Here is a 22,265-nt window from a genome sequence, read left to right as displayed (position 1 = left end):
CCGCGATCCGCGGAGAACGCACAGATGAACGGACGCACTGACGGCTGGAGGGCTGCTAGGCGGTGGCGGCCGGCTCAGCTTCCCTCGGTCCCGCCGCCTGCCCGCAGCCGCTGTTTCTCGGCGCCGCCCGCTCCGCCTCCCGCGCAGCCCGCGTCTTTGGGGACTGAACGAGGCTCTCTAATCCTACCAAATGTCTGGGCGCTCTGCCTGCCTCCTCCTCCAGGAAGCCCCCTGGGCCCCGCCCGCCGCCTGCCTAGGAGAAGCCTCACCGACCATCATCCATCCCCGCCAATTCATTCAAGAAGCCCCGCCCCTGTTAGCATCCTGGACCCGAAGCTTGGAAGGCCCTGCTGCCCCTGGGGCCTGAGGCAGCCCAGGACCACATCCTCCCTGACCCTTTGTGACCCCACGCAGACCACTTTGCCTGTCTGGCCTTTGCTGAGTTCGCTCCATGAACCCCTACAAGTACCAGGCCTTGAACTGGGTGGGGCGGGGTAGGGTGTGGTAGGACAGGGGTGCATGGCCTGGGGGACCTGGCAGGAGCCACGACTGCTCCCAAGAGGGCTGTGGGATCTGGCTGTCCAGGCCCACAGAGCCTTGCCTTTAGGTAGATGGGTGGAGGGAAAGAGGGCACAAGCTGGCCTTCCACCTCCTTTCTTCTCCAGGCAAGGCAAACTTCCAGCCTCTGGGCCTTTGTACCTGCCGTACCCAGGACAGGGCAGAGGAAAAGTGGCCATTCATGCCCAGCCCCGTATGTGGACTAGGGCTAGTGTATTCATAGGCAAGTTCCCGGCAGAAGACTCGCTGGACTGAAGTACAGGCACAGCACTTTAAGGAAGATTTGGCCAAACGGACTTCAGTAAGGGCTCTGGGATCTGTCCATTGCCCACCGCCCACCCACCCCCCCCCCCCCCCCCCCCCGCCCCGTGATGTGGTCTGTCCAGTGAAATTGTAATGACTCTCATCATTCTCATCCTCATTTGATCCGGATGAGACTTGCCTGTCCCTCAGTGTTTTGTTTTTTTTTTTTGGTTGTTGTTTTTTTTTTTTTTTTTTGGCGAACTGCCCATCCAAGGCATTGCCTTTTCAACTAGACCGTTTTTCCTACTAGGTTGTTGGCTTTTTATTATTGATTTGTAAAAGCTTGTTGCATAGAAGTCCTGTCTGTCAAGTGTTTCCATCTGGATGCATTTTGTCCACTGTCAGTGCGTTGACATCTCACAGGCACGTGCCATGGAGCTCTAGGGAGGCTGCGGGCAGGGCTGGGAGAGGTTGCCCCAGGTCCCGGCCTCTCTTCCCTCAGACAGGTACCGCTATTACTGTCTCTTAGAACCAGGAAGGACACAGATTTGTGAGCAGCAGGTCAGGATTCTATCATATGCAGTTCTGCCCGATTTTCGAGAGCTACAGCCCCTCACTCAGTGATGTGTGCGGGACCCATGACTGAACCAGGCCTGCGCCATTAGCCCCAATTCCGCCGGCCACCGTGGGAGCCCGGAGCCAGGAGGATGTGAATGCGCCCTTCCGCCTGGATGCCTCCGGAGCCACCGCTGGAGAAACTTAGAGCCACCGGTGGGGCGCGGAGGGGCGGTATTGGGGGCGGGGCCCTTCTGGAGGAAGTGCGGCTAACGCACGGCATTCTGGAGCCGGAAGTCGGGCGCACGCTGAGGTTTGGCAGTAATGGCGGTGGTGCGGGGCACCAAGCGGTAAGTTGAGGCTCTGAGGATCGATTCGGCTTTCCAGGGGACCCTTATATTCACAGGGGCTCTCCTTGAGCTTAAACGCGTTCCTGGTGCAGCAAGGCTGGGGCAAACCGGCCTGGCAGGGAGTCCTGATCCAGATGTCGTAACCCGCAGGCGGCTGGCGGAGCTGACGGTGGACGAGTTCTTGGCTTCGGGCTTTGATTCTGAGTCTGAATCGGATCCCGAAGGAGCCCCGGAAGCGGAGACGTGGGCGGCGTGTGAAGCCGACCGGAGTGTGGATAAGCCAGGCGGAAGCCCCTCGTCCAGGTGAGGGGAGCGTTTCCCGCGGGACGTCTGTAAAGCCAGACCCTCTTCACCGTCCTGGCCCACCCGTCACGTGTATGCTGACCAGTCCTGGGGCCTGGGGATCGCTGACCCCTTCCCCAGACCCTTCGCCTTACCCATTCTTTCTTCCCGTGTTTGCTGAGGTTCTGTTCTGTGACAAACGTACATCGGTGAATAATAGGCCCTTTTCTGGTGTAGAGGAGCTCGCTCAGTCTCGGGTGATTCACGACGTGTGGTATGTGAGAAGAAATGAGTGCGGCAAACGGGAAAAATTGAAGGGGTAGAGAAATGGGGAGCACGTTGGCCACCAGCTGTTGCTGTGTTTAGTGGAGAAGGCCCTTTGCAGAGGTGGTAGTTGGACAGAGACTTGGGGGAGTAAGCCACGAAGGCGGGAAGAATGCTTTGGTATTTCACGCAGCAGGAACAGCCAAGCTCCTGAAGTGGGAGCGGGTCTGACACAGAGGTGAGTGTGTATGGAGGAGCGAGGGGGAGAGTAGTAGGAGGTGAACCAGGAGAGATGATAACGGGGTCAGATTTTGTAGACAGTTTATAAGACCTGCGCTAAAATGGGAAGCCATCTCAGGGTTTCGAGCTGTGAAGTCACGTCCTGTGACATGCAATTCAAGAGTCACTTGGGTTGCTGTGTTGAGAGTAGGTTGGAGGTGGTGGGTGTGGAGATAGGGAGAGACCACTGTGGTAACTGGGAGAATTGAGAGATGGTGGTTTTTTTTGTTTTTTTTTTTTAATTTTTTTTTTTAACGTTTATTTATTTTTGAGACAGAGACAGAGCATGAACAGGGGAGGGGCAGAGAGAGAGGGAGACACAGAATCTGAAACAGGCTTCAGGCTCTGAGCGGTCAGCACAGAGCCTGACACGGGGCTCGAACTCACGGACCGTGAGATCATGACCTGAGCCGGAGTCGGACGCTTAACCGACCGAGCCACCCAGGCGCCCGGAGATGGTGCTGGTTTAACTAGGAGGCATGAGAGGCTCTGAAGGGCTTTTGCTAATTAGGTCTCATGGCACATTGCATGCTGGGTATGAGAGACAGAGGTTGTCTTTCACCTGAGTGCCTGTAAAGGTAGAGTTACCCACAACTGAGGTGGAGCAGAGGGCTGGCAGAGCAAGTTTGGGGGAAACCACAAGTTCAGTGTTGTATGCGGGTTTGAAATGGCAGGTGTTGAGGCAGTTGGCTGCGCGAGTGTGGAGTTTGGGGGAGAGAGGAATCTGCTGAAAACTTAACTGCTGGAAATCCCCTACCTTGGTTGTGGGTAGCTGTTGTGGAGAGAGCAGATCAAGTCCTGTAGTTTCCCTGTGGAGGCTGGCGAGCTTACAGTGTGGAGGACAGGAAGCCTTACCCCACGTCCCCTACTCCCCAGTCCTGTGGGCTATGCCTGTCCTGTGGACTTGACGACCCCTGCCTTCTCAGTCGGCGTAAAGGTCGTGCGTCTGAGCATAAGGACCAGCTCTCTCGGCTGAAGGACAAAGACCCGGAGTTCTACAAGTTCCTGCAGGAGAATGACCAGAGCTTGTTGAACTTCAGTGATTCGGACAGCACCGAGGACGAGGAGGAGCAGCTGCACACTCTGCCCGACACGTTGGAAGTGAGGGCTTAGGCAGAGCTGGTGGGGGCAGGGGCACACTTATGGCCTCTGCATCCTGCTCCAGCCTGGTCCTCTGTGTCTGGTGCAGGAAGCAAGTGGGGAGGAGGAAGATTCGGATGAGGATGAGGTCCCCAGAGGACTGAAGGGGAAGAAAAGGGATTCTGTTCCTGTGACCCTAGCCATGGTTGAGAGGTGGAAGCAGGCAGCAATGGTGAGAAGTGGCATGGTGTGGGCAGCTGGACACCCCCCACCCCTTTGGGAGTCTGCCCTTGACTCATTTTAGTTACCTGGGTCTGTGGCAGACGGGAGGAGCCCCTTCTCTGAGCACCCACACTGGGGTCCTCTTCTGCACCAGACCCTCACGTGAAGGATGTCGCATGGGTCTGCCTTTATGCTAAGAGGCTCCAGCATTGCATTCTCCCCTTCGGTCAGAGATTCCAGGGGCTCTTTCTGCTCTCTTCCACTCAGTGTCTCTCTCGGGCTCCCTGTTCCCTGAAGTCTGTTGTGGGTTAGGACATAGTCTCTGCCTTTGTCAGGAGCTAGAGCCCTTCCTCCAAGGGTTTTACGTTGGTTTCTGCAGAGATAGGAAAGGACAGAAGGGAGAACCCTAGAAACCACCTGGTGCAGGCCACCATCCAGATCTGGGACCTTCAGCCTCTCTCCTGAGCCAGGCTCCCTGCCCTCCCAGGAAGATTCTGGACTCTGGTTTTTTGTTGTTTTTCCCTGCACGTGGCTCAGCAACACTGCCTCCACCTCTGCTCCGTGTCTCAGAATGTGGGCGAGGGGTACCTTTCTGTCACGGCAGGTTTCTGGAGCTCTGGTTGCCTATTGCTCTGTCCAGCACAGCTGACCGCTTCCCCGACGTTCTGGGTCCTCTTATCCCTAATTTAGCAGCACCTTACTCCGAAGCTGTTCCATGAAGTTGTGCAGGCATTCCGAGCTGCTGTGGTCACCACCCAAGGAGACCAGGAAGGTGCTGAAGTCAGCAAATTCCAGGTCACGGACAGTGCTGGTGAGCTGGGGTGAGAGGACCTGGGATGCAGCCTCTCTGTTCTGTCTTCTGTCCTGTGAGTGGTATCTGTGGTCCCCTCATTGCAGTGTTCAACGCCCTGGTCACCTTCTGCATTAGAGATCTTTTTGGTTGTCTCCAGAAGCTACTGTTTGGGAAAGCCCCCAAGGACAACAGCAGGTGAAAGGGAAGAGGGGAGGTAGGGGGGCGTGGTCAGGACCCCGCACTGGGGAAGGCAGAGGCCTTGTGATCTATCAGTCCCCCTCTCGAGCCAGCCAGCACGGAGGGATGCCGAAGACGGAACCGGGCCCTTTGCCGGGCCCTGGGGAGAGGCTGGGCGGGGCCAGTTGGGTGGCTTTGTCCTTCCTCCTTTCTGTTTTCCTTCTGAAAAGGTACATTCTCTGCCCACAGTTCCTCGGGGGGGCCCAGAGTGTGTGCTTGGCTTTGTGCCACTAGTCCCTTAGGTCAGGATTCTCCCCTTTTCACTCTTTTTTTTCTCTGCAAGTGAATATTTCATCCACTCTTCTGCTGTTTGCTCTGGGGATGGCGTGTGTATCTGTAGGTAGGGGCCTCATCGAGGAAGCTGACTGGTGATGGTGGAGGGGATAGCCGTTGAGCGAGTGGGCGGCAAACACACGTGTCGTGAGTGCTGCTGGCATCGGCCAGGCACAGACTCTTGTGCGAAGGGGGCCGCTGCCCTGGGAGAGCAGTCCCCGTGAAGGGTGGGGGGCCTTGGGGGGCGGTGTGCGGTGCGGGGGGGTTCGCTCAAGAAGGGGTGGGCTCGGTCTCTCTGCAGGGTGCTGCAGCCGTCCAGTAGCCCGCTGTGGGGGAAGCTCCGGCTGGACGTCAAGGTCTACCTGAGCTCAGTCGTACAGGTGAGGAGGGGGCCTCCCGTATCCCGCGAGGCCTGGCTGAAGCCGGTGGTGCAGTCCTTCCTCGTGTCCCAGACGTGAGTGGGTTTGGGGCCTCGCTGACCCTCCTGCTTCCCCAGCTGGTGGCCTGCGTGACGGAGGCGACAGCAGCGGCGGCCGTGCTCCAGCATGTCAGCAGTTCCGTGCCGTACTACTTGACCTTTCCCAAGCAGTGCCGCATGCTACTCAAGGTACCCGGCTCTCTCCCTTTGGCACTGTGATCGGAGGCGCGCGTGGCCACCCCTCCAGCGTGCCCCGCTCCCAGCCAGAGTGGGGGCGGCATCTGCGCCCGCCCCCCGCCCTACGCCCTGCTGGGATTCTGTTTCGGTCAGCTCTCTGCCCTTGGTGCCGCGGGCCCGGTCGTGTGAGGCAACCGCTTTCTGACAAGAGCTGTAGCAAGACGAGCTTTTCTTGTCTTCTGACGTGCCTTTCTGCTTAACTGACTGAGCCACCCAGGTGCCCCCTAACGTGCCTTTCTGGATACGTGCCTCACGACAAAGCTGTGTTTCTGTGGTACAGCCTTCTTGGGGAGCCTCGTGTTACCTTTCACGTTTTTGTTACTTTTTCACTGAGATGTAACCGTAGCTCTATCCTGAGGTGCTTTGGGAAGGGCTGTCTCCTAGCAGTGGCCACAGGGGCCTCTGGCTGGGCTTGGGGAGGCTGGGGCAGGCAGCGATGTCTCTCCTTCTGCAGAGGATGGTGATTCTGTGGAGCACAGGTGAAGAGACGTTGCGTGTACTGGCGTTCCTGGTCCTCGTCAGGGTCTGTCGGCACAAGAAGGCTGTCTTCCTGAGTCCTATCCTCAAGGTAGTGTGGACCCCCGGCTCCTGCCTCCGATGCCCCCCAGGCTGTGTCCAGTAGAGTCTGGGTTGAAAGTCTTGGTCTGAGGTCTGGGCGGCTGCCTTTGTGGTCAGCTCCTCTTGCTGAGGCTGTGGCTCTGGGCTGACCCAGGCCATCACTGCAGTTCTCTCCCTAGGAAGTGGGGGACAGTGACAGGGATGGGAGCTCTTGGTCCTCTGGGGCTCCACATAGACTGCTCTGCACAGCTCTCCCCTCAGCAGATGAGGACATCAGGTGTGGAGAGGGACAGGGACCCTGCTGCTTGGCTGCACGCCTGGGGTGATGTGTCCCACACGGTGACCCTCTAGAAACCCCTGCGTGGGCCTGGCCTGTAGCTGCAGCTTTTCTAGCCCCTCCTTCCCAGTCCCTCCGTGGTCTCCTTGCCTCTTCCTGCAGTTATTCGCGCTGCTTTTTCCTTGGCACCGCACCCTCCCTATAAGTCTCCTGTTCCGCGCGGCAGACTTTGTGTGGGTATACGTGTGTGGCAGCTGAGCAGCAGAGGGCCCAAGGAGCAAGTGCCACGTAGGGGGAGGGGTCTGCAGCAGACGTGGCCGGCCGTGGCTCCCACTGAGGAAAGGCCCAGGTGTCCGGCAGCGGCTTGGAGCTGGGTAGCGGGTGCACAGTGCCCTGGCAGCTCGGGTGGCCCTGACTGGGATCTTTCCGGCAGCAAATGTACATCACCTACGTGAGGAACTGCAAGTTTACCTCCCCCGGCACCCTGCCCTTCATCAACTTCATGCAGCGGACCCTGACCGAGTTGCTTGCCCTGGACACTGGCATCGCCTACCAGCATGCCTTCCTCTACATTCGCCAGCTCGCCATCCACCTGCGCAATGCCATGACCACACGCAAGAAAGTGCGTGGTTGGGCTTATGGGGTGGGGGTTGGCATGTCCGGGGTCGGGCCCCACCCCACCGTATACTTAGGGCTCCACGGCTGAGGGGCTGGGACCTCCTGGAAGCCTCCGTATTCCCGTGTAGCCCTGGGGAGAGACAACCCAGTGCCTTGGAGGGCTCAGGGGCCTTGCCGGTGGGGGCTTGGGGAACAGGTGGAGGGTGCGGGCAGCTCTGAGGGTGGGTCAGGGGAGGGGGTGGGGTAGGTGGTCGCTGCTGCTGCTGCTGGCTGGGAGCCCGTGCACACCGTGGGTGAGGGAGGGCTGGGTCCTTCTGGGACCCCTGGGCTGACTTGGAAACGGACTTCACTCTGTGCCCAGGAGACCTACCAGTCAGTGTACAACTGGCAGTTCGTGCACTGTCTCTACCTGTGGTGTCGTGCCCTCAGCACTGTGTACCCCAGCGAAGCCCTGCAGCCCTTGATCTACCCCCTCTCGCAAGTGGTGATTGGCTGCATCAAGTGAGTCACGGATGGGCGGGGCCACCCTGAGGGCCAAAGGAGGTCAGGGCCAGGGTTATGTGGGCCGCTACGGGGTCAGGGTTGTACAGACTGTCTTTGGACAAGGTCATGGGAGGCTGGTTTAGAGGAGAGGGTTTCACAGGGAGGCATCCTGGAGGGTCAGGAGGAGCTAGTTCTCCAAGGGTATGAGCCAGCCCTGGGCCCTGGGGTCTGTTACTTGGCAGCACCTGTGGAAGGACCCGGGGTGGCGCCATCTGTGGCCCAGAGGCCAGCATGGGAGAATGCCCCGGATTCGTGCATTCTGGGAGATGCTGGGTAGAAGGGACTATGTGCGGTTTGAAGGGAGTTTGGGTGTCTGTCTTACCGTGGGGTTCTTGGGTGGCGGGTCTAGTACAACGCGCCACATTTCAGTTGTAACCATTGAGCTTTAGTTTCTGGGGGCAGAGAATGGAGGAGCCGCGTGTGCCCAGGTGGCTGCCTTTGTTAGCCAGGAGGGGTCGCCCCTGTGCTCCTGAAGGAGGAGCCTTGAAAGCAGGGAGCTGGGAAGAAAGAGAGCTTTGAATGAACCATCTCCCGCTGCTCTCCTCCTGCATTAAAGTGAAATTAAGTTAAAAGCCGCGTGGGATGTTCTCTCACCCGATAATTGAGTGAGGAGGCAGGTCCTTAAGACCCGGATTTTAGTCGGGGACTTCTGGTCTGCCCTGTTCTGTCTGGAGGAATCAGATAGGGCAGGTGTGGCCACTGACCCTGACAGAAGTGACCAAGAGGGGCCCTTCCTGAGGTTCGAGCCCCGTGGGTGGAAACAGGTCACGGGGAGCCAGGCTGGGATGGTGAGGCTACGGCCTCTGCTCACTCCTGCCTTTCCATGCCCCCAGGCTGGTTCCCACTGCCCGCTTCTACCCCCTGCGCATGCACTGCGTGCGTGCTCTGACCCTGCTCTCGGAGAGCACCGGCACCTTCATCCCAGTGCTGCCCTTCATACTGGAGGTGAGAGGGTGCCTGTCGCTTGGGCTGGGAGGGGGCAGCACAGTGCCTCTGTGCTCTGCTTGGAGGTGCTCCTTGCTGCGCACAGACCGCCCATCCCGAGATGCAGCGTAACCCTCCTGAGTGCTGGTGTTCTCATCTGTAGAGGAGGTTTTATGAGGACATCGGTCTGTGCGGCGCCTTGCTACCTGCCCCAGCTGGGGTGTGTGTTGGCAGGCGAGTGGCAGGGAGGACAAGGACAGCTGCTCTGCAGGGCTGGCCTGAGGGCGCTGGTTTTAGGACACGCTTGAGTCTATTCCAGCGTGCAGGAGAGCTGGGCTGGAACCCTAGATCTGATTCCAAAGCTGCGTTTCTTTTTGCATGCTCCTTTGTGTATGCGTGTGTCTGTGCGTGTCTGTGCGGATCTGTGTGCATGCCTGCATGCCCCGGGGGTTAGGCCCCACCCCACCTTATACTTAGGACTTCACATCTCCCTACTAGAGAGGCCCTTAGTGCCACCTGCTGGATGGGCCGGATTAGTGGCTCAATGTGGCCAGAGCTGTGGTCTGCACCGGTTTACCAAAGTAGGGGAGAGAAGGGAGCCCCTGGGGTTTCTCTTCTGATTTCGTGTTTTCTTTTTGCACAACCCTTGTACTGGTCCCTGCGTCAGCATGCCATAGACCGGCATGTCCTTTTTACATCCACAGGTGCAGGCCTGTCCTTTCCAGAGAAAATAAGTCACAGAGGCAGAAGGAAAGCTCTTTGCCCCCAGGGCGTTTTTGCCCTTGCCTCCCTGGGTGGGTGGGAAGGGGTGCTGAGAGCAGCCCCTGCTCCACCTCAGGCTGAGCCAGGCTAGAGAAAGGGCAGTGATCCCCTAGGGAAACCTGTTATTAGCACAGTCATGGGTGCTTTTTATCTGGAGCTGTGCTGAGCTCAGCTGTGAAGCATCATCCTCTGCTCTGTGGTGTCTTCAGCATCGGCCACCCACCCCCCTCAGGACAACATCCTGGATCACCCCTGCTCGAGGGTGGTGAGGAGGGGCCAGGCATGGCTCCCGCTCCGCTATCCCAGGACAGCCCGCAGCCTTCGGACACAGGGAGGACTTCCCTGAGAGGCAGAGGCCGATGGGCACAGCCTGTGGTCTCTGTGGAGGATGAGGGGTTATGAGCTCCTCAGGCCCTTGCTGAGACCCTCTGGCCATTGGCATATCACTCCCAGGATGCAGCCTTGGGGTTGGGACCAGGCCTTGGGAATGCAGTCATGGGTGAGGACGTTGCAGTGTCAGTGACCCTGTACAGAAAGGACCTTTCTTTTGTTTCCAGACACTGGTTCTTAGGGCTTCTTGGTCTGGTTTTAGGAGAGGGTCGGTAGCAGTGTGCACGGGTGTGCTTCTGGTCCTGCGCCCATTGGCCAGAATCCCGCTCTGCAAAGAAGTGATGCCCTTGGAGGCCGGAGCTCTGGAAGGCAGGGGGTCTCTGGGGCCACAGGACTGGCACTCTGTGTGGCTACCTCTCCCTGGTTTTGGGGCCTCTAAGGATCTGGGGTACAGATGGGGGGGGGTGGGATACAGTGGGGCATGAGGCACAGCAGGCCAAGCTGAAGTGGCTTTGGGGACAGGTTTTCCAGCAGGTCGACTTCAATAAGAGGCCGGGGCGCATGAGCTCCAAGCCCATCAACTTCACTGTGATCCTAAAGCTGTCCAAGGTCAACCTACAGGAGAAGGCGTACCGGGTAAGGCTGGCCTCCAGGCCTCCTGTGGAGACGCTTGGGAAAATACCTTGGGCGGGGTCATGGCAGGATGTTCTAGGGCACCGAGGTCAGTGTACGGGGTGACTGGAGTCCAATTAGTGTGGACGGGAGGGGGCTTGCTGCCCTCCAGTCTGTGTGGGCCTTCATGGGGCTCTTGTGGGGGAGGTGGTGCTCCTTGGCCTCAGCCATATTGAGCCAGAGTGTGGCTTCCGGGGAGGGGGAGGCTGTGGAGGCACATCCTCCGATTTCCACCCTGATAGCAAGCAGGCGTGAAGAGGGCTGAGTTCTCCTTTCTTCTCCGCTGCCTCAGGATGGTCTGGTGGAGCAGCTGTACGACCTCACCCTGGAGTACCTGCACAGCCAGGCCCAGAGCATTGCCTTCCCCGAACTGGCGCTGCCCGCTGTGCTGCAGGTGTGTGCCAGCTGTCCGGCTCCCTCTTCCTTTCCCAGATGCCTTGATGGCGTGCTTCGTAGCAGACTAGGCTGTCTTCATGGGCTCAGCTTCCCATTGACACAGGTGCCAGAAGGAGGCATCCTTGTCACGGCCACACAGGGTCAGTAGCAGAGCCTAACCTGCTGCGGGGTTTCATGTTGGCGCTGCCTCATCATAGGTAGCACGAACATAGGGGTGTGGAGTCCTGAGGGGTAGGGTTGGCGCAGGCGAGTTAACGGGGACCCTCGGACTTGCTAGCTCCTCCCCAGGCCTGTCACAGCCCAGGGACCAGACCGACCAAGAATTCTCTTCTAGGAGTAGTCCTGGTGGAGCGGGCTGGACCCGGCCCCCCAGCCCTGGGTCAAGCTGGTCTCCTGACTGTATACTTTCCCAAATGGTCCCGCATGCAGGTTTGGGGCAGGAGGAAGTCCCGGTCAGCCTCAGCACCAACCCTGCCTCAGTTTTCCTTCAGGTGATACAAGGGTGGGGTTGGAGTCCTTTCTCTCACAAGTCCCTTCTGGGCCTGTCAGAGGTCCCCTTGCTCTCAGCCCAGGTGTTTGCCATCTCAAGGAGGCAGGGGCCTTTCACGGGAAGGGCCAGGTCCTGTCCCTGATTCTGGTGGGCAGAGTCAGCTCCCCCAGCTGTAGGCCGGCTTGGTGAGTAGGGGTGGGCTGCCCGCACCCGAACTGCACCTGGTTCAGAGGCCCATCCAGACACATGTGGCCGTGTAGGCAAGGCTTTATTTGTGGACTCCAGGTCCCAGAATCATGGTCTAGAACATGGGTCAGCAAACTGTTCTGGCAGAGAGAGCTAAATGGTATTTTAGGCTTTACAGTCATGTGGTTTCTCACAACTGCTCAGGTCTCCTCTTTGAAGTACAAAAAATCCACAGAAATGCCTAAGTGAAGGAGTGTGGATGTGTATCAATACAGCTTTATTTACACAGACAGGCTGAGGGTGGGATGTGACCTGGAGGGTAGATCCATGCCGCCTGTTCCTCTGCCCGGCCCATAGGGTGGGCCGTCTGCTCTCCAGCCCCCACAGGGCCCAGACAACAGGGGTCATGCGGCACCATGCCACGGCCCCCACCCCACACCAACGTAACTGCCCCATTCCCCAACTGTGTGCCCTAGGGCTGTGAGACACATGTTTCCTGCTCCCCCATACCTCCCTGTGGTCATGTGTGATCCCGGCAGATCATGGTCTGTGCCTGGACCTAGGCTGAGCACCCCCCCCACCCCCCCCTTCCTTTTGCAGTTGAAATCCTTCCTCCGGGAATGCAAGGTGGCCAACTACTGTCGGCAGCTACGCCAGCTGCTAGAGAAGGTGCAGGAGAATGCTGAGTACATCTGCAGTCGCCGCCAGAGGGCCTCCTTCGGTGTGGCTGACCAGCATGCAGTGGTCAGTTGGGAGCTGGTGTCTGGGTGGGTGGGGTGGGCAGCACTGCCTGAGGCACTAGTCAGTGGAGGGCTGGGGTTTGGAGGTTTCCCCAGGGTGGACATGATCCTGAAACTCTCCCCATAGGACACCTGGGAGAAGCAGACCCGAGAAGAGGGGACACCTCTCACCAAGTACTATAGCCAGTGGCGGAAGCTGAGAGAGCGAGAGATCCAGCTGGAGATCAGTGGCAAAGAGCGGGTATGTCTGCAGAGGAGGTTCGGAGCGGGGATGTGGGCATGACCACCTGGTTTGTTCTGAGACCAGGGTCTAGCACCCTGGCTCTGACTTTAAGACCAGAGTGGGGAAGGGGGCTTGTGGGAGGAAATAGTCTCAGGGACGATGTCACCAGGACGGTTGGGGCCTGTTCCCAGCTGCAGCCCGTCCTGGGGCTGCTCTGGAGGGGCAGACATCATGCATTCCTGGGTGACCAGGGGGCTTCTCTCGTGACCTCCAGGAGGAGGTCCTTACGCCTTGTCAGGCCTGACTGGGCTGGGGATTTTGGGGGAATAAGTGGCCAGACTGACCTTACTTCTCAGGCCAGCCTGTGGACACCAGGAGGGCAGGCAGGGAGGGGCAGGAGGAGCTGTGCCAGTGGGTGTGGCATGGTGTGACTTGAGGGGACAGTTTCATGCTGAGTGGCATGCCTGTGACTGTATCCCTGTCCTGGTATCACGGGTCTGCCGTCCCACGACGTGATGGCTAAAGACGTGGAGACACACAGGGGGCGGGGGCAGGGGGGGGGGCTGTAGCTGGGCCTTCAGCCAGTGGGTGTAACTACGCTTTTGATGGTACTTAGTGGCCAGTGTGCGTGGCTGGGGCCCCCTCACCTGCCTGGCAGGGTGGCTGTCCAGGAGTCCTACCCGGCGATGTCTACCAAGTTGGCCAAGCAGAGTCTGTGTGGGGGACGGGTTGGGAGGCAAGGCCTGAAGGGAAATGGAAAAGGGAATAGGATGCTGGGTTTGGGTAAAGTCCGTCCTTGGGAATGGGAGGGAAGGACTGTAGCCGCGGTCAGGGCTCTTGCTGCATGACTGACGCATGATGTGACCCAGCTGTGGCTGTGAGCTAAGCCTTGAGGTGGAGGGTGGGACCCGGGGCCGAGACATGGTGGGTTGGGGATTGGGCCAGGTGGGTTCTCTCATGGCCACCAGACCACCCTCACTACTCTGGTTTTGGGTCTTTCCAGCTGGAAGACCTGAACTTCCCAGAGATAAAGCGGCGGAAAGTGGGAGGCAATAAGAATGAAGACAGAGTGGAATTTAAGGACCTCTTTGATCTGGACAGTGACGAGGAAGACAGTGCCATGGATTTCTCAGAGAGAGGTAGGGGCCTGGGCTCCTGAGCCTGAGCTCCCTGTGGGGAAGGGGTAGGTGGCCCTGGGAGGCTTCCTGACACATCTCATGGAACCAGAAGAGGGTGCCTGCTTCCCCCTGGCTGCTCACGTTTGCGGTGCGCCTTCTCCCACCACTTCACTTGCTTTGAGGTGAGGGCCTCCCAGAGTTGGGACACGTGTCCCAAGACCTTATTCCCTCGCCTGTACTAGTGGCTGGACACTTCTGAATCCTTTCCACCTGTATGAAGGGGGCCTGAGGGAAGGGTGGGTGGGTACGGGGTTCTGAGCCTGGCCCACACTCCTGCATTAGCTGTCCCCAGTATGTATTTGCTGGTGGGCTTACTCCCATGGGCTCTTCTTGGTCCCCAGGGATGCCTGGGTCCCCGAGAGCTTGGCAGGGGGTAGAGGAGGAAAAGGAGGAGGAGGATGGCAGCCTTAGCAGCCAAGAGGAAATCAGCAATTCAAAGGGTGAGTGATTCCTGGGAGTGAGGGGTGGTGCTTGGCCCTTTGAACCTGTCTGTTCAGGAACCCAAGGCTGTCGTGGGCGTCACTTGGTCGGTGGGTGGGTGGCGCCCTTGGGTGGGAGAATGGCTCTAAGCTGGGCTCACACCCCTCCTTGAGGTTGCCACGCCAGCTGCTCTGTTCCCGCTGGCTCTGGCAGCCAGTAACAGTGGCACCAATAAATTAATTAGGGCTGTGATTAATTAGTGATGAGTAATCTCCAAGGCTGGCTTCTTCCTGATAAAGCAGAATTTATGTAGCCTCGGTCTCTCCCTGCAGATGGAGACCCAGACACAGAGGCGGGGCTGCACCTCGGGGAGCTGTGGCGGCTGGCCCAGGGACCAGAGGATGAGTTGGAGGAGCTACAGCTCTCTGAGGAGGATTGAGGGCTGCCGGCCTGGGGCGGGGCCTGCGGGGACTGCCGTGCAGTGTTCCCACCTTACCAGGCAGCCAGGCTTGTGTCTTCTTGGCCGGTGCTGAGACCCAAGGCCAGGGCCCGCGCGGTGCGGGGGAGGGCAGTAGATGGTGGACTGGGCTTTATTTTCGCAACATGAAAGACCAGAAAGTACCGAGCCCTGTGCAGATCCCCGGAGTGGCGGCTGTGGGGATGGAAACCAGCACCGTGGAGCCTGCCCACAGTGCGTACCGCACTGCTGGGTTAGATACATCAGCCCCGTGAGGGAAGCTGGTCTGGAGTGGGACTCTGCCCTGACCTCTCACCCGATGGCAGGATGCTGAGAATCTCGCAGAGAACTGTCCCGGTTCCAGAGAGGGCCAGCAGGCATGGCCAAGGCCAGTGTGGCATGATGTGCCTTCTCCGCCTCCTCTGTCATTCTTTGGTTTGTCTGCAGGTACCCAGGATGCAGAGTCCCTGTGCCTGGGCTCAGGTTTGGGTCCCCAGGCTGTCTGCACCTGACTCTACTCCCAGAAAGTTTCAGAAACTCTTTTCCTTTGATGTCATGTTTTCCTTTAAAAAAGTCTTTGTTTTTGCATCCAAAACCAAAAGGAAGAGAAGCTGTGGAGTGGGTCCTTTGTATCAGAGCTGCTGGCACCGAAGGGCTTAGGGATGAGGGTGGTCCACCCACCAGGTTAGCACAGAGGCTGGGAGGGGTCTGCAGGCCCTGGGAGTAGAGCCACAGTTCCATTCTCTTGCTTGGGCGAGGCTCTCCCAGCAGGGGGGTGCCCCCCACCATAGGGGGAAGGGGCCAATGCTGGGGACAGGGCCTGCTCTCCAGAGGTGAGCTCCCGCTCTGGGGCCCGTAGTGTTGGTGGCTGCAGTGGCAAAGCCACAGGGAAGCTGGCCATGTAGAAGACTCGGCCCAGGCGCTTGGCCACCTGCGGAGAGATGGGCCTGGGTGGGGGGGCCTTCTGGGTTGCTGGCCTGCAGCCACAAAGAGCCTCGGTGCTGACCCACCATTGTGTGGAGACTGCTGCCCCCAGCTGGCACTCACCTGGGCCCGGATCTTGAGAGCAGGCCCGAGCTTCAGCCCCATGGTGGTCAGGAGGTGCTCCTCTGTCAGCAGGGGCAAGGTCTCCCCGTCGATCCCCTGTTCTCTGAAGACCTGGGGGCGGGCAGAGGTCCGGGCCTGAGTGCTGGGACCAGTGCCCGCCCGCCCTGCTGAGTCCCTCCAGCCCACCAAATACTGAGTGTCTGGGGTTGCCCCAAGGCTTTCCAGCGAGAGCAGGGCCAAGGGAAGCTGCTGGCACAGTGTGCCAGAAAAGCTTGCAAATGGAAGGAAGGTCTGTGTGTTGAGCGTGTACGTGCCAGTGTTGGAGGCAGAGGCACTGACGCGGCACAGGGCAGGGGGAAGCATGCAACAGCATCCCCCTCCTCCCCACACACTGTTGAGGAGGGGAGATGGGGAGGGGCGGGGAGAGGCGCTCGGAACCATCTCAGGAAGGTGTCCCCCCACCCCCCTCACCGGTGCATATTCTCCACAGCCAGAAAGGCCCCCCACAAAGCTGCAGACATCGTCCACTGTCCACTTGCTGAGGTCCTCAGGGGCTGTGGCCTCCTCCCCATCCATGAAGAGTCCCCCCATGGTGCCTGGGTTGGGGGGGGGGGTGGTATTACTAGGACTATGGCCAGCTCTTTCCTAGGCTCCCACCCCTGTCTGCTGACCTTTGCCCAAAATGTTCAGAGATGTTGGACTGAACACTAAAAAGGATTTTTCTTCCCATGGGCACCCTCCCTAAGACCCAGGGTGTGGTGGGGGGAGGGGGCGCAGAAGGGGAGCTAGGATTCTTTCCACCCCATGGAGGGATCTAAAGCATGGAGAGGGGATGCCCACCTGTGTGGAAGTAGGGGCTGACGGCGTAGGGTAAGCCCAGGGGCAGTGGAGGGGGCAGCATGGACCCTGAGAGAAGCCCCTTCCCCTCAGGGCTGGCCCCTCCAGTTGGGGCTTGGCCCAGGGTGGGGCCCTGGCCCCCGGCGGCCACCATCTCAGGGTCCTCTCCTTCTGAATCCTTTGGGGGCTCATCCTCAGAGCCATCTTGTGCCCAGAGCCCAGCCCCCGTGGTCTCCTTGGACTCACTGGAGTGGGCTGAGGCAGGGCTGGGTCCCCCCTTCCGAGGGGCTCGGCGGACAGGCTCCCGGGGAGGGGTGGGTGGGCCGGGGCCCGGGGGTCCCTGGGGGGGCAGGGCCAGCAGCGGCGCGGAGCTGTGTCTCAGCACCAGCATGGCCCCGCGCCGCTGCAACTCCTCGGCGCCGTCGGCGGGGCGCAGGGTGGCTTCGGGCGCCAGCAGCTGCGGCCGGTGCGAGCTCTCCAGCTCCTTCTGACGCAGCAGCTCTGCCGACATCTCCAGTCTGGACCAGGAAAAGCAGACAGTAGTGTGGGTCATGTGGCTCGGCAGGGCCACCTCCTCCTCACCGGTCGCCACGGCACCTACCGGGCCAGGTTCTGCTTCCGCAGGAGCTCCTGCTGCCGGGCGAGCATCTCCGCCTGGGCAGGGGGCAGGAAGCCGTAACCTGGTGGGAAGGGGACAGACCACGAGGCCAGGTGGCCGAGTGGTCTAGGGCCGCCCAAGCCCACCTGGTCCGTCCTTGGCTTCGGCAGGGGCGAGGGTTGGTACTACGGAAGCCCTCGTGGAAACCGGGTCGGTCATAGGCAAACCCGGGTGCACCCACACCAAAGGCCTCCCGGCGTGCGCGCTCACGAGCCCCTTAGGACAGGGTCGCGCACCCGCCTACTCCTCACCTGGGGTCTGGCACAGGGCCGAGGGCACCCCCAGAAAGGGAGGCCGAAGGTGGGGGCCCAGGGCGATGTGAGGGGCATTCTGGGGCGACAGCAAGGGGGGCGGCTGCGACAGTTCCCTGTGGACGACGGGGCGGTAAGAGTGCGCGCCGCAGGCCCCGGCCCCGCGCCCCCCCTCTATTCCCGTAACTGCCCTGCGCCCCACCCCCCTTGCCGCCGCCGCCGCCGCCGCCGCCGCCTCTACTAATTGCCGGCCCCGCGGGCGGTCGATGCACCGCTCGTTACGGCTCCGGGTCGCGCGCCGCCCCCGCCCCCGGCTGGCGGCGCCAATTAATCTCGGCGGCGGCGCGGAGGCGCTGACCCGGCGGGCGGCGGCGACTGCAGCGGTAATTACCGCGCGGGGCGCGCCGGGCCCCCGCCTCCCCGCTCCCCACGGACCCTGGGCGGCTAGGGGGGCGGGGCGCAATTAGCTGCAATCCTGGAGGCGGTGGAGGCAGCTGCAAATAGCGCTCCGTTGGGGGGGCGGTGCGGAGGGCTGGGGGCTCGGCGTTGTTGGGGGTTGTGCCCTGGGGCCCGGCTGGAGACCACCGAGAGCCGCCACAGCCCTTCCCGCCCCCTAGCTCGCTCACCCCTTGGCCTCGGCAGGTAGACGGAGGGCGGGGGGGGGGCGGGCGGACGGGGGGGGGGGGGAGGGCTCCCTTCCCCAGCTGACTTCACGGTTTCCAGGCCTCGCACTGCTCCCATCTTCTGCCTTCTGCCCCCTCCACACCCTCCTCTCCACGGACTCCCCCAATCTGCCTCTAGCCCCCACACCTACCTGTTGGGGGAGCAAAGCCCTCAGCTGTTTCTGGAGCACCTGGATTCAGCCAGTCCCACAGTTGCTCAACAGAAAGTGCCATCACCCTTAGCACCCTGCCCAGAGGAGGGGTCACCCCCCCCCCCCATTCTATTCCAGGAGTGTTCTAGGCCTCTGACCAACTCGGGGGTCAGACCATGAACCTAGGGCCAGCACACTGCCTGGCACACTTTCTGTACCAACATGGCTGCGTGTGACTGTGGCGGGGGAGGAGAGTGTGTGCACGATTGAGGGCAGATGCAGGCTGTGGACGTGACCTGCAGAAACCAGGTGCTAGGTGTATCTGAGAAGCCAGCAAAGAGAATATGGGGCCTTTTCTGATGTGGGCACCCAGTACCTCTCTGAGAAGGATGGGGTGCCAGCTGGCACGGTGCCCTCTCGGTGCTGAGCCAGGCCCTGCTTTCGGCGCTGACCTGCCGTGGATGAGGGTAAGTGGACTTCCAGGCCACTGGGGCTCCTCACAGATGCTGCTGCCACCTCTTGCCGGACCCTCAGGAGATCTGGGGGGGTTGGGGGGGGGGTGAGGATGGTCAGTGGTGGTCTAGAGGCCAGACTCCCCCAGGGCTGGTGAACATAGGACACTGGCCAAGGACACCAAGGAGACCAGGTGCTGATGAGAGCATGTCCTCAGAGCGACCTTGCCGTTTGGTCATGGGGACGGAAAGATGAACAGAAGGCCACAGGGCAGGGGAGACCAAACCCTTAACAGTGCCGCTAGCTTTGTATGGCGCTGGGAGTGGGGGTTGGGAGGCACCCACCTGTATTGAGAGAGGGGCAGGTTAGCATTGAAAGGGATGTGGGGATGCCAGTAACCAAGATGCAGTGGGAGGGAGGGGAAGGCCTCCCTTTCAGGGGCTTCTGTGGCCTCTGAATGTTGATATTGACAGGAGTTCAGAGGTTATGGAGATCAAGTCTGCAGGGGGCCTTGAGGGATGGTGTTGTGCAAAGACCCAAGAGTGAGGGATCCTCAGGCAGGCCTGCTCCTGGAGGCGTGGGGATGGGTCTCCAGCCCTGGACAGACGATGCCCAGGTGACTTCCTTCCCGGTAACACTCCGTGCACACTCGAGGAGTCTAGCCCTCTGCTCCCCATCCGGGTCCCTCCATCCTGCTCGGCCGGGCCTCTGAGTCTTCCCCCACTCCCACCGTCACCCTCCCCGCACCCCCCCCCGCACCCCCCCCCCCCCCCCCCCCCCCCCGCCCGCCCGCCCTGCGCAGCCCCAGCCGTGGCCGCCGCCGCCTGTTTATAAATTAATTACCCGAAAAGCGGAGGTGGGCCCTGCCCGGGCCGGGTGCCAGCCCGCAGAGCCCAGCCGGCGCGGCCGCCTGCATCGATCCCAGCGGGGCCCCTCGCCCCCGCGCCCGCCCGACGGCCTCGGTTATTTACAGTCGGCTCCGCGGCGGGGGCGGCGGCGCAGGGCCATGATTGACAGCCCGGCTCCCGGTGCTGCTCCCCGGTGGCCGGCGCCCCCTCCCCCGCGCAGGCCAGCCGAGCGGGGCCCCAGGCAGGGCAGGGAAAGCAATTAAAAAGGAAGATTTTTAAATTATTAACATTTGGTGAATTATTCAGGCTCTCGGTGCCTGACTGCCCTGGGGGACAGTGCCTTGTGTAAGGAGAAGAAATCCTGCCCCCTTTCCCAGCACCCCTCACCCACCTCCAGCCAGAAAAGCCAAGCTAGCGGCAGCACCGTGGGCTGGGGTCTGCCAGGCCAAGGTGCAGCCGGTCAGGGTGCCAGATGGTGGGTGGGTGAGGTGTGTCCATGAGAGGCAGGAAGGACAGATGGACAGAGCACAGGGTGGGGAACCGGGTGGGGCAGGGTCCCCGCCTCCAGCTGGAGCTTCTCCTGAGCACCAGTGAGGTCCTGGTAGCCACATCCCAACTGCCGCCCATCCTGCCTTCTGGATGTCCTAGCCTGACTACTCCCCTCCTCTTGGCCCCTCCCACCTAGAGACCCAGGCTGACCCCCAGGTGAGGTGGCTAGCACAATCGCACACATGGCCCTGACAGCTGGAGTAGGGAGGACTACAGCATATAGACCCGGGGACAAAGAGAAGCTGCATGTACTGGAGAGAAGCAGGTGGGCCTGGTTCAGTCCCCACCTCCCACTCTCACCGGGGTTCACCTCAGACTCTGTTTTCTGTGTCTGTGAAATGACAGTGTTTGCGTGTCACAAGTGAGGCATGGCTCTGCTAGACAGTCTGGGAGACAGTGGGGTATGCAGGTGGGGGATCCCCCACATCTGCCCAGGCAAGTGGCTGCCTGGGCAGAAGGGGAGGAGAGTGACTCCTCACTGCCCACCTACAAGGGGCCTGTAGGGACCGAGGGGCCTACAGACCCACATCCAGACCCAGATTTGGTCTTAGCAGCCAAAGACCCCAGGGCCTCTTTTCACACGGAGCAGAGGCCTCCAGGGATAGTTAGAGCCTAGCACATGTGGGTAGACACTCGGTGGGGGATCGTGCCATGGGGAGGGGGCACATACCGTGGCTGGGGAGGCCCAGGTGGTAGAGACGCTGCGGGTCCTCAAAGGTGCCGGCCTCACTCAGGGCAGACACAAGCCGGCGGTAGTGATCCTCAGGGGCCATGCTGGGCCCTAGTTCTGGCAGCAACAGAGTCTCTGTGTTGGGCGGAGCATAAGGTAAAGGGATTCTCCTTCAGATGCCACCATGGGAGAGAAGCAGAACCTCCCCTCTTAGACCCTGCTGTGGGGCTGATTTTGCCGTGGCAGGGTCTGAGTTACCCCCCCCCCCCTCCTCTGGGACCTGTCCCTCCACCTTGAAGTTGAGTTCCCACCTTGGGGGGGCTTGCTTCGTGCCTTCTTCTCCAGTGGGCACTCACCGCTGACGTGGGGGGTGCGGCCTGGCCTCTTGCCCAACAGGTCACCTGGGGGAGGGTAGAGTGAGCCCCGCCCTGTGTCTCAGGGCTTGGAGGGGATGGAGGCTGGGAAGGCCGGGGGCAGGGAGGGACCCAGCCCAGGCCTCGGTCCCTGCCAACCTCAGCTCAGAGCCTAGCACACGTGGGTAGGGGATCGTGCCATGGGGAGGCCCAGGTGGTAGAGATGCTGGGGAACCAAATCCATCATTGCTCAGGTGCCCTTGGATCCTGGCCAGGTCAAAGCCTTTCCCAGCCCAGGCTCCCAAAGGACATCTTGCCAGCCAAAGGACATCTTGCCAGGCTTTGGACAGGTCAAGGGACAGTTCTGATCCTGGGCTTTGGCGTATGTGTGTACGTGACAGGAGGTTTGTGGTAACAGCTCAGGTGGCAACTCAGGACCCCACAGGCACCCTGCTGCCCCTACCCAGCCAGATTAGTCTCCTGTACAAAGTAATGGCCCCTCCTGGTCATTCTGCTAAAGGGGAATGGAAGGCTTTGGTTTAGACCGGAAGCCACTTTACCTCCCCTATCCTCTACCTGCTCAGGGAAGTCCCTAGGCAGCAGGCCCCCAAGGCCACCTTGAAGCCTCCAAGGTCAGGCACACCTGCCACACCAACTCCTGGGTACCTCCACCAAGGCCACACCCCTCACTGCCCTCAGAAGGCCTGCGCCAGCACCCTGGCCTTTCCGGCCACACACCTGCCTACCTGCCTAGCTGGGCTCTGAGCTCCTGAGGGCACCCCTGAGCAGTCTCACCTGCTCTACACAGCCTGGCCATGGTAGTGGGGGGAGGGGCAGCCCCACTTCTCTCCCGAAGGCCTCTCTCAGGTCCTACATCTAAAACATACTCATCTGTCTCCCCCAAGGCAGCCCCTTTCCATCCCAGGCCCTAATCCCTCCTTCCTGAGCTCAGGGCCTGGGGTGGGGGTCTCTGCTGAACAGCTCAGCAGATGCCCTGCTCTCCTGGGACCACCCCAGTGCTGGCCTCCAGGCCAGATCCTGTGCTCTGGCCCCCTCTCTGACCTGAGAGGCCGCCTGGGTGGGTGGGGTGAGGGGGCTACCCCCTTTGTGAACCAGGCCTGCCACGACACCTCAGCAAGGCAGGCTTCCCAGAAGCCTAATTCCCAGAGCCTAATTCCTTTCTCTTATTCCCTTAATCTGTCATTTTTATCAGGCCGGGG

At 60.6% G+C, this 22,265-nt stretch overlaps 2 protein-coding genes across 11 annotated transcripts in view; one reads left to right on the top strand and one right to left on the bottom strand.

Moving 5' to 3' along the window:
* The first annotated feature begins 239 nt into the window (after positions 1–239).
* Positions 240–15,175, top strand: NOC2L (NOC2 like nucleolar associated transcriptional repressor). Of its 2 annotated transcripts, none has more exons than XM_043573474.1 (19): positions 240–1,706; positions 1,857–2,009; positions 3,458–3,632; positions 3,721–3,843; positions 4,524–4,644; positions 4,731–4,821; positions 5,438–5,516; positions 5,633–5,743; positions 6,246–6,359; positions 7,060–7,248; positions 7,606–7,745; positions 8,621–8,732; positions 10,326–10,439; positions 10,768–10,869; positions 12,148–12,291; positions 12,415–12,528; positions 13,514–13,649; positions 14,030–14,128; positions 14,441–15,175. In XM_043573474.1, the coding sequence occupies exons 1-19, from the start codon at positions 1,681–1,683 to the stop codon at positions 14,545–14,547; spliced, it is 2,250 nt and encodes a 749-aa protein (XP_043429409.1). In that variant the 5' UTR covers positions 240–1,680; the 3' UTR covers positions 14,548–15,175. The 2 variants fall into 2 exon arrangements, with proteins under 2 accessions (XP_043429409.1, XP_043429410.1); XM_043573475.1 differs by having other exon boundaries at positions 1,594–1,706; positions 4,527–4,644.
* The window catches only part of SAMD11 (sterile alpha motif domain containing 11), a 24,465-nt gene continuing 13,993 nt past the window's right edge, over positions 11,794–22,265 (bottom strand). For 4 of the 9 annotated variants that reach the window (XM_043573466.1, XM_043573467.1, XM_043573472.1 and 1 more), the window contains 9 exons: positions 21,004–21,093; positions 20,693–20,827; positions 18,549–18,711; positions 17,359–17,474; positions 17,051–17,129; positions 16,453–16,967; positions 16,084–16,208; positions 15,613–15,723; positions 11,794–15,496 (listed from right to left, as the gene is read on the bottom strand). In XM_043573466.1, the coding sequence (XP_043429401.1) occupies positions 15,251–15,496; positions 15,613–15,723; positions 16,084–16,208; positions 16,453–16,967; positions 17,051–17,129; positions 17,359–17,474; positions 18,549–18,711; positions 20,693–20,827; positions 21,004–21,093 (1,580 nt within the window). In that variant the 3' untranslated portion in view covers positions 11,794–15,250. The remainder of the gene's footprint in view (positions 15,497–15,612; positions 15,724–16,083; positions 16,209–16,452; positions 16,968–17,050; positions 17,130–17,358; positions 17,475–18,548; positions 18,712–20,692; positions 20,828–21,003; positions 21,094–22,265) is intronic. The other 5 variants (XM_043573469.1, XM_043573470.1, XR_006296432.1 and 2 more) reach the window with 4 other exon arrangements.

The sequence above is a fragment of the Prionailurus bengalensis genome, chromosome C1 (assembly GCF_016509475.1).
Source record: "Prionailurus bengalensis isolate Pbe53 chromosome C1, Fcat_Pben_1.1_paternal_pri, whole genome shotgun sequence".
Classification (NCBI taxonomy): Eukaryota; Metazoa; Chordata; class Mammalia; order Carnivora; family Felidae; genus Prionailurus; species Prionailurus bengalensis.
Note: the sequence above shows the minus strand (reverse complement) of the source record. Positions and strands in the feature narration are given on the sequence as shown.

What these genes read in the sequence shown, in the direction of transcription:
- NOC2L (XM_043573474.1), top strand. Translation starts at nt 1,681, where the DNA reads ATGGCGGTGGTGCGGGGCACCAAGCG. An exon ending in GTGGTGCGGGGCACCAAGCG is followed by an intron (nt 1,707 to 1,856) that starts GTAAGTTGAGGC and finishes CGTAACCCGCAG; the next exon opens with GCGGCTGGCGGAGCTGACGG. An exon ending in CTCTGCCCGACACGTTGGAA is followed by an intron (nt 3,633 to 3,720) that starts GTGAGGGCTTAG and finishes TGTCTGGTGCAG; the next exon opens with GAAGCAAGTGGGGAGGAGGA.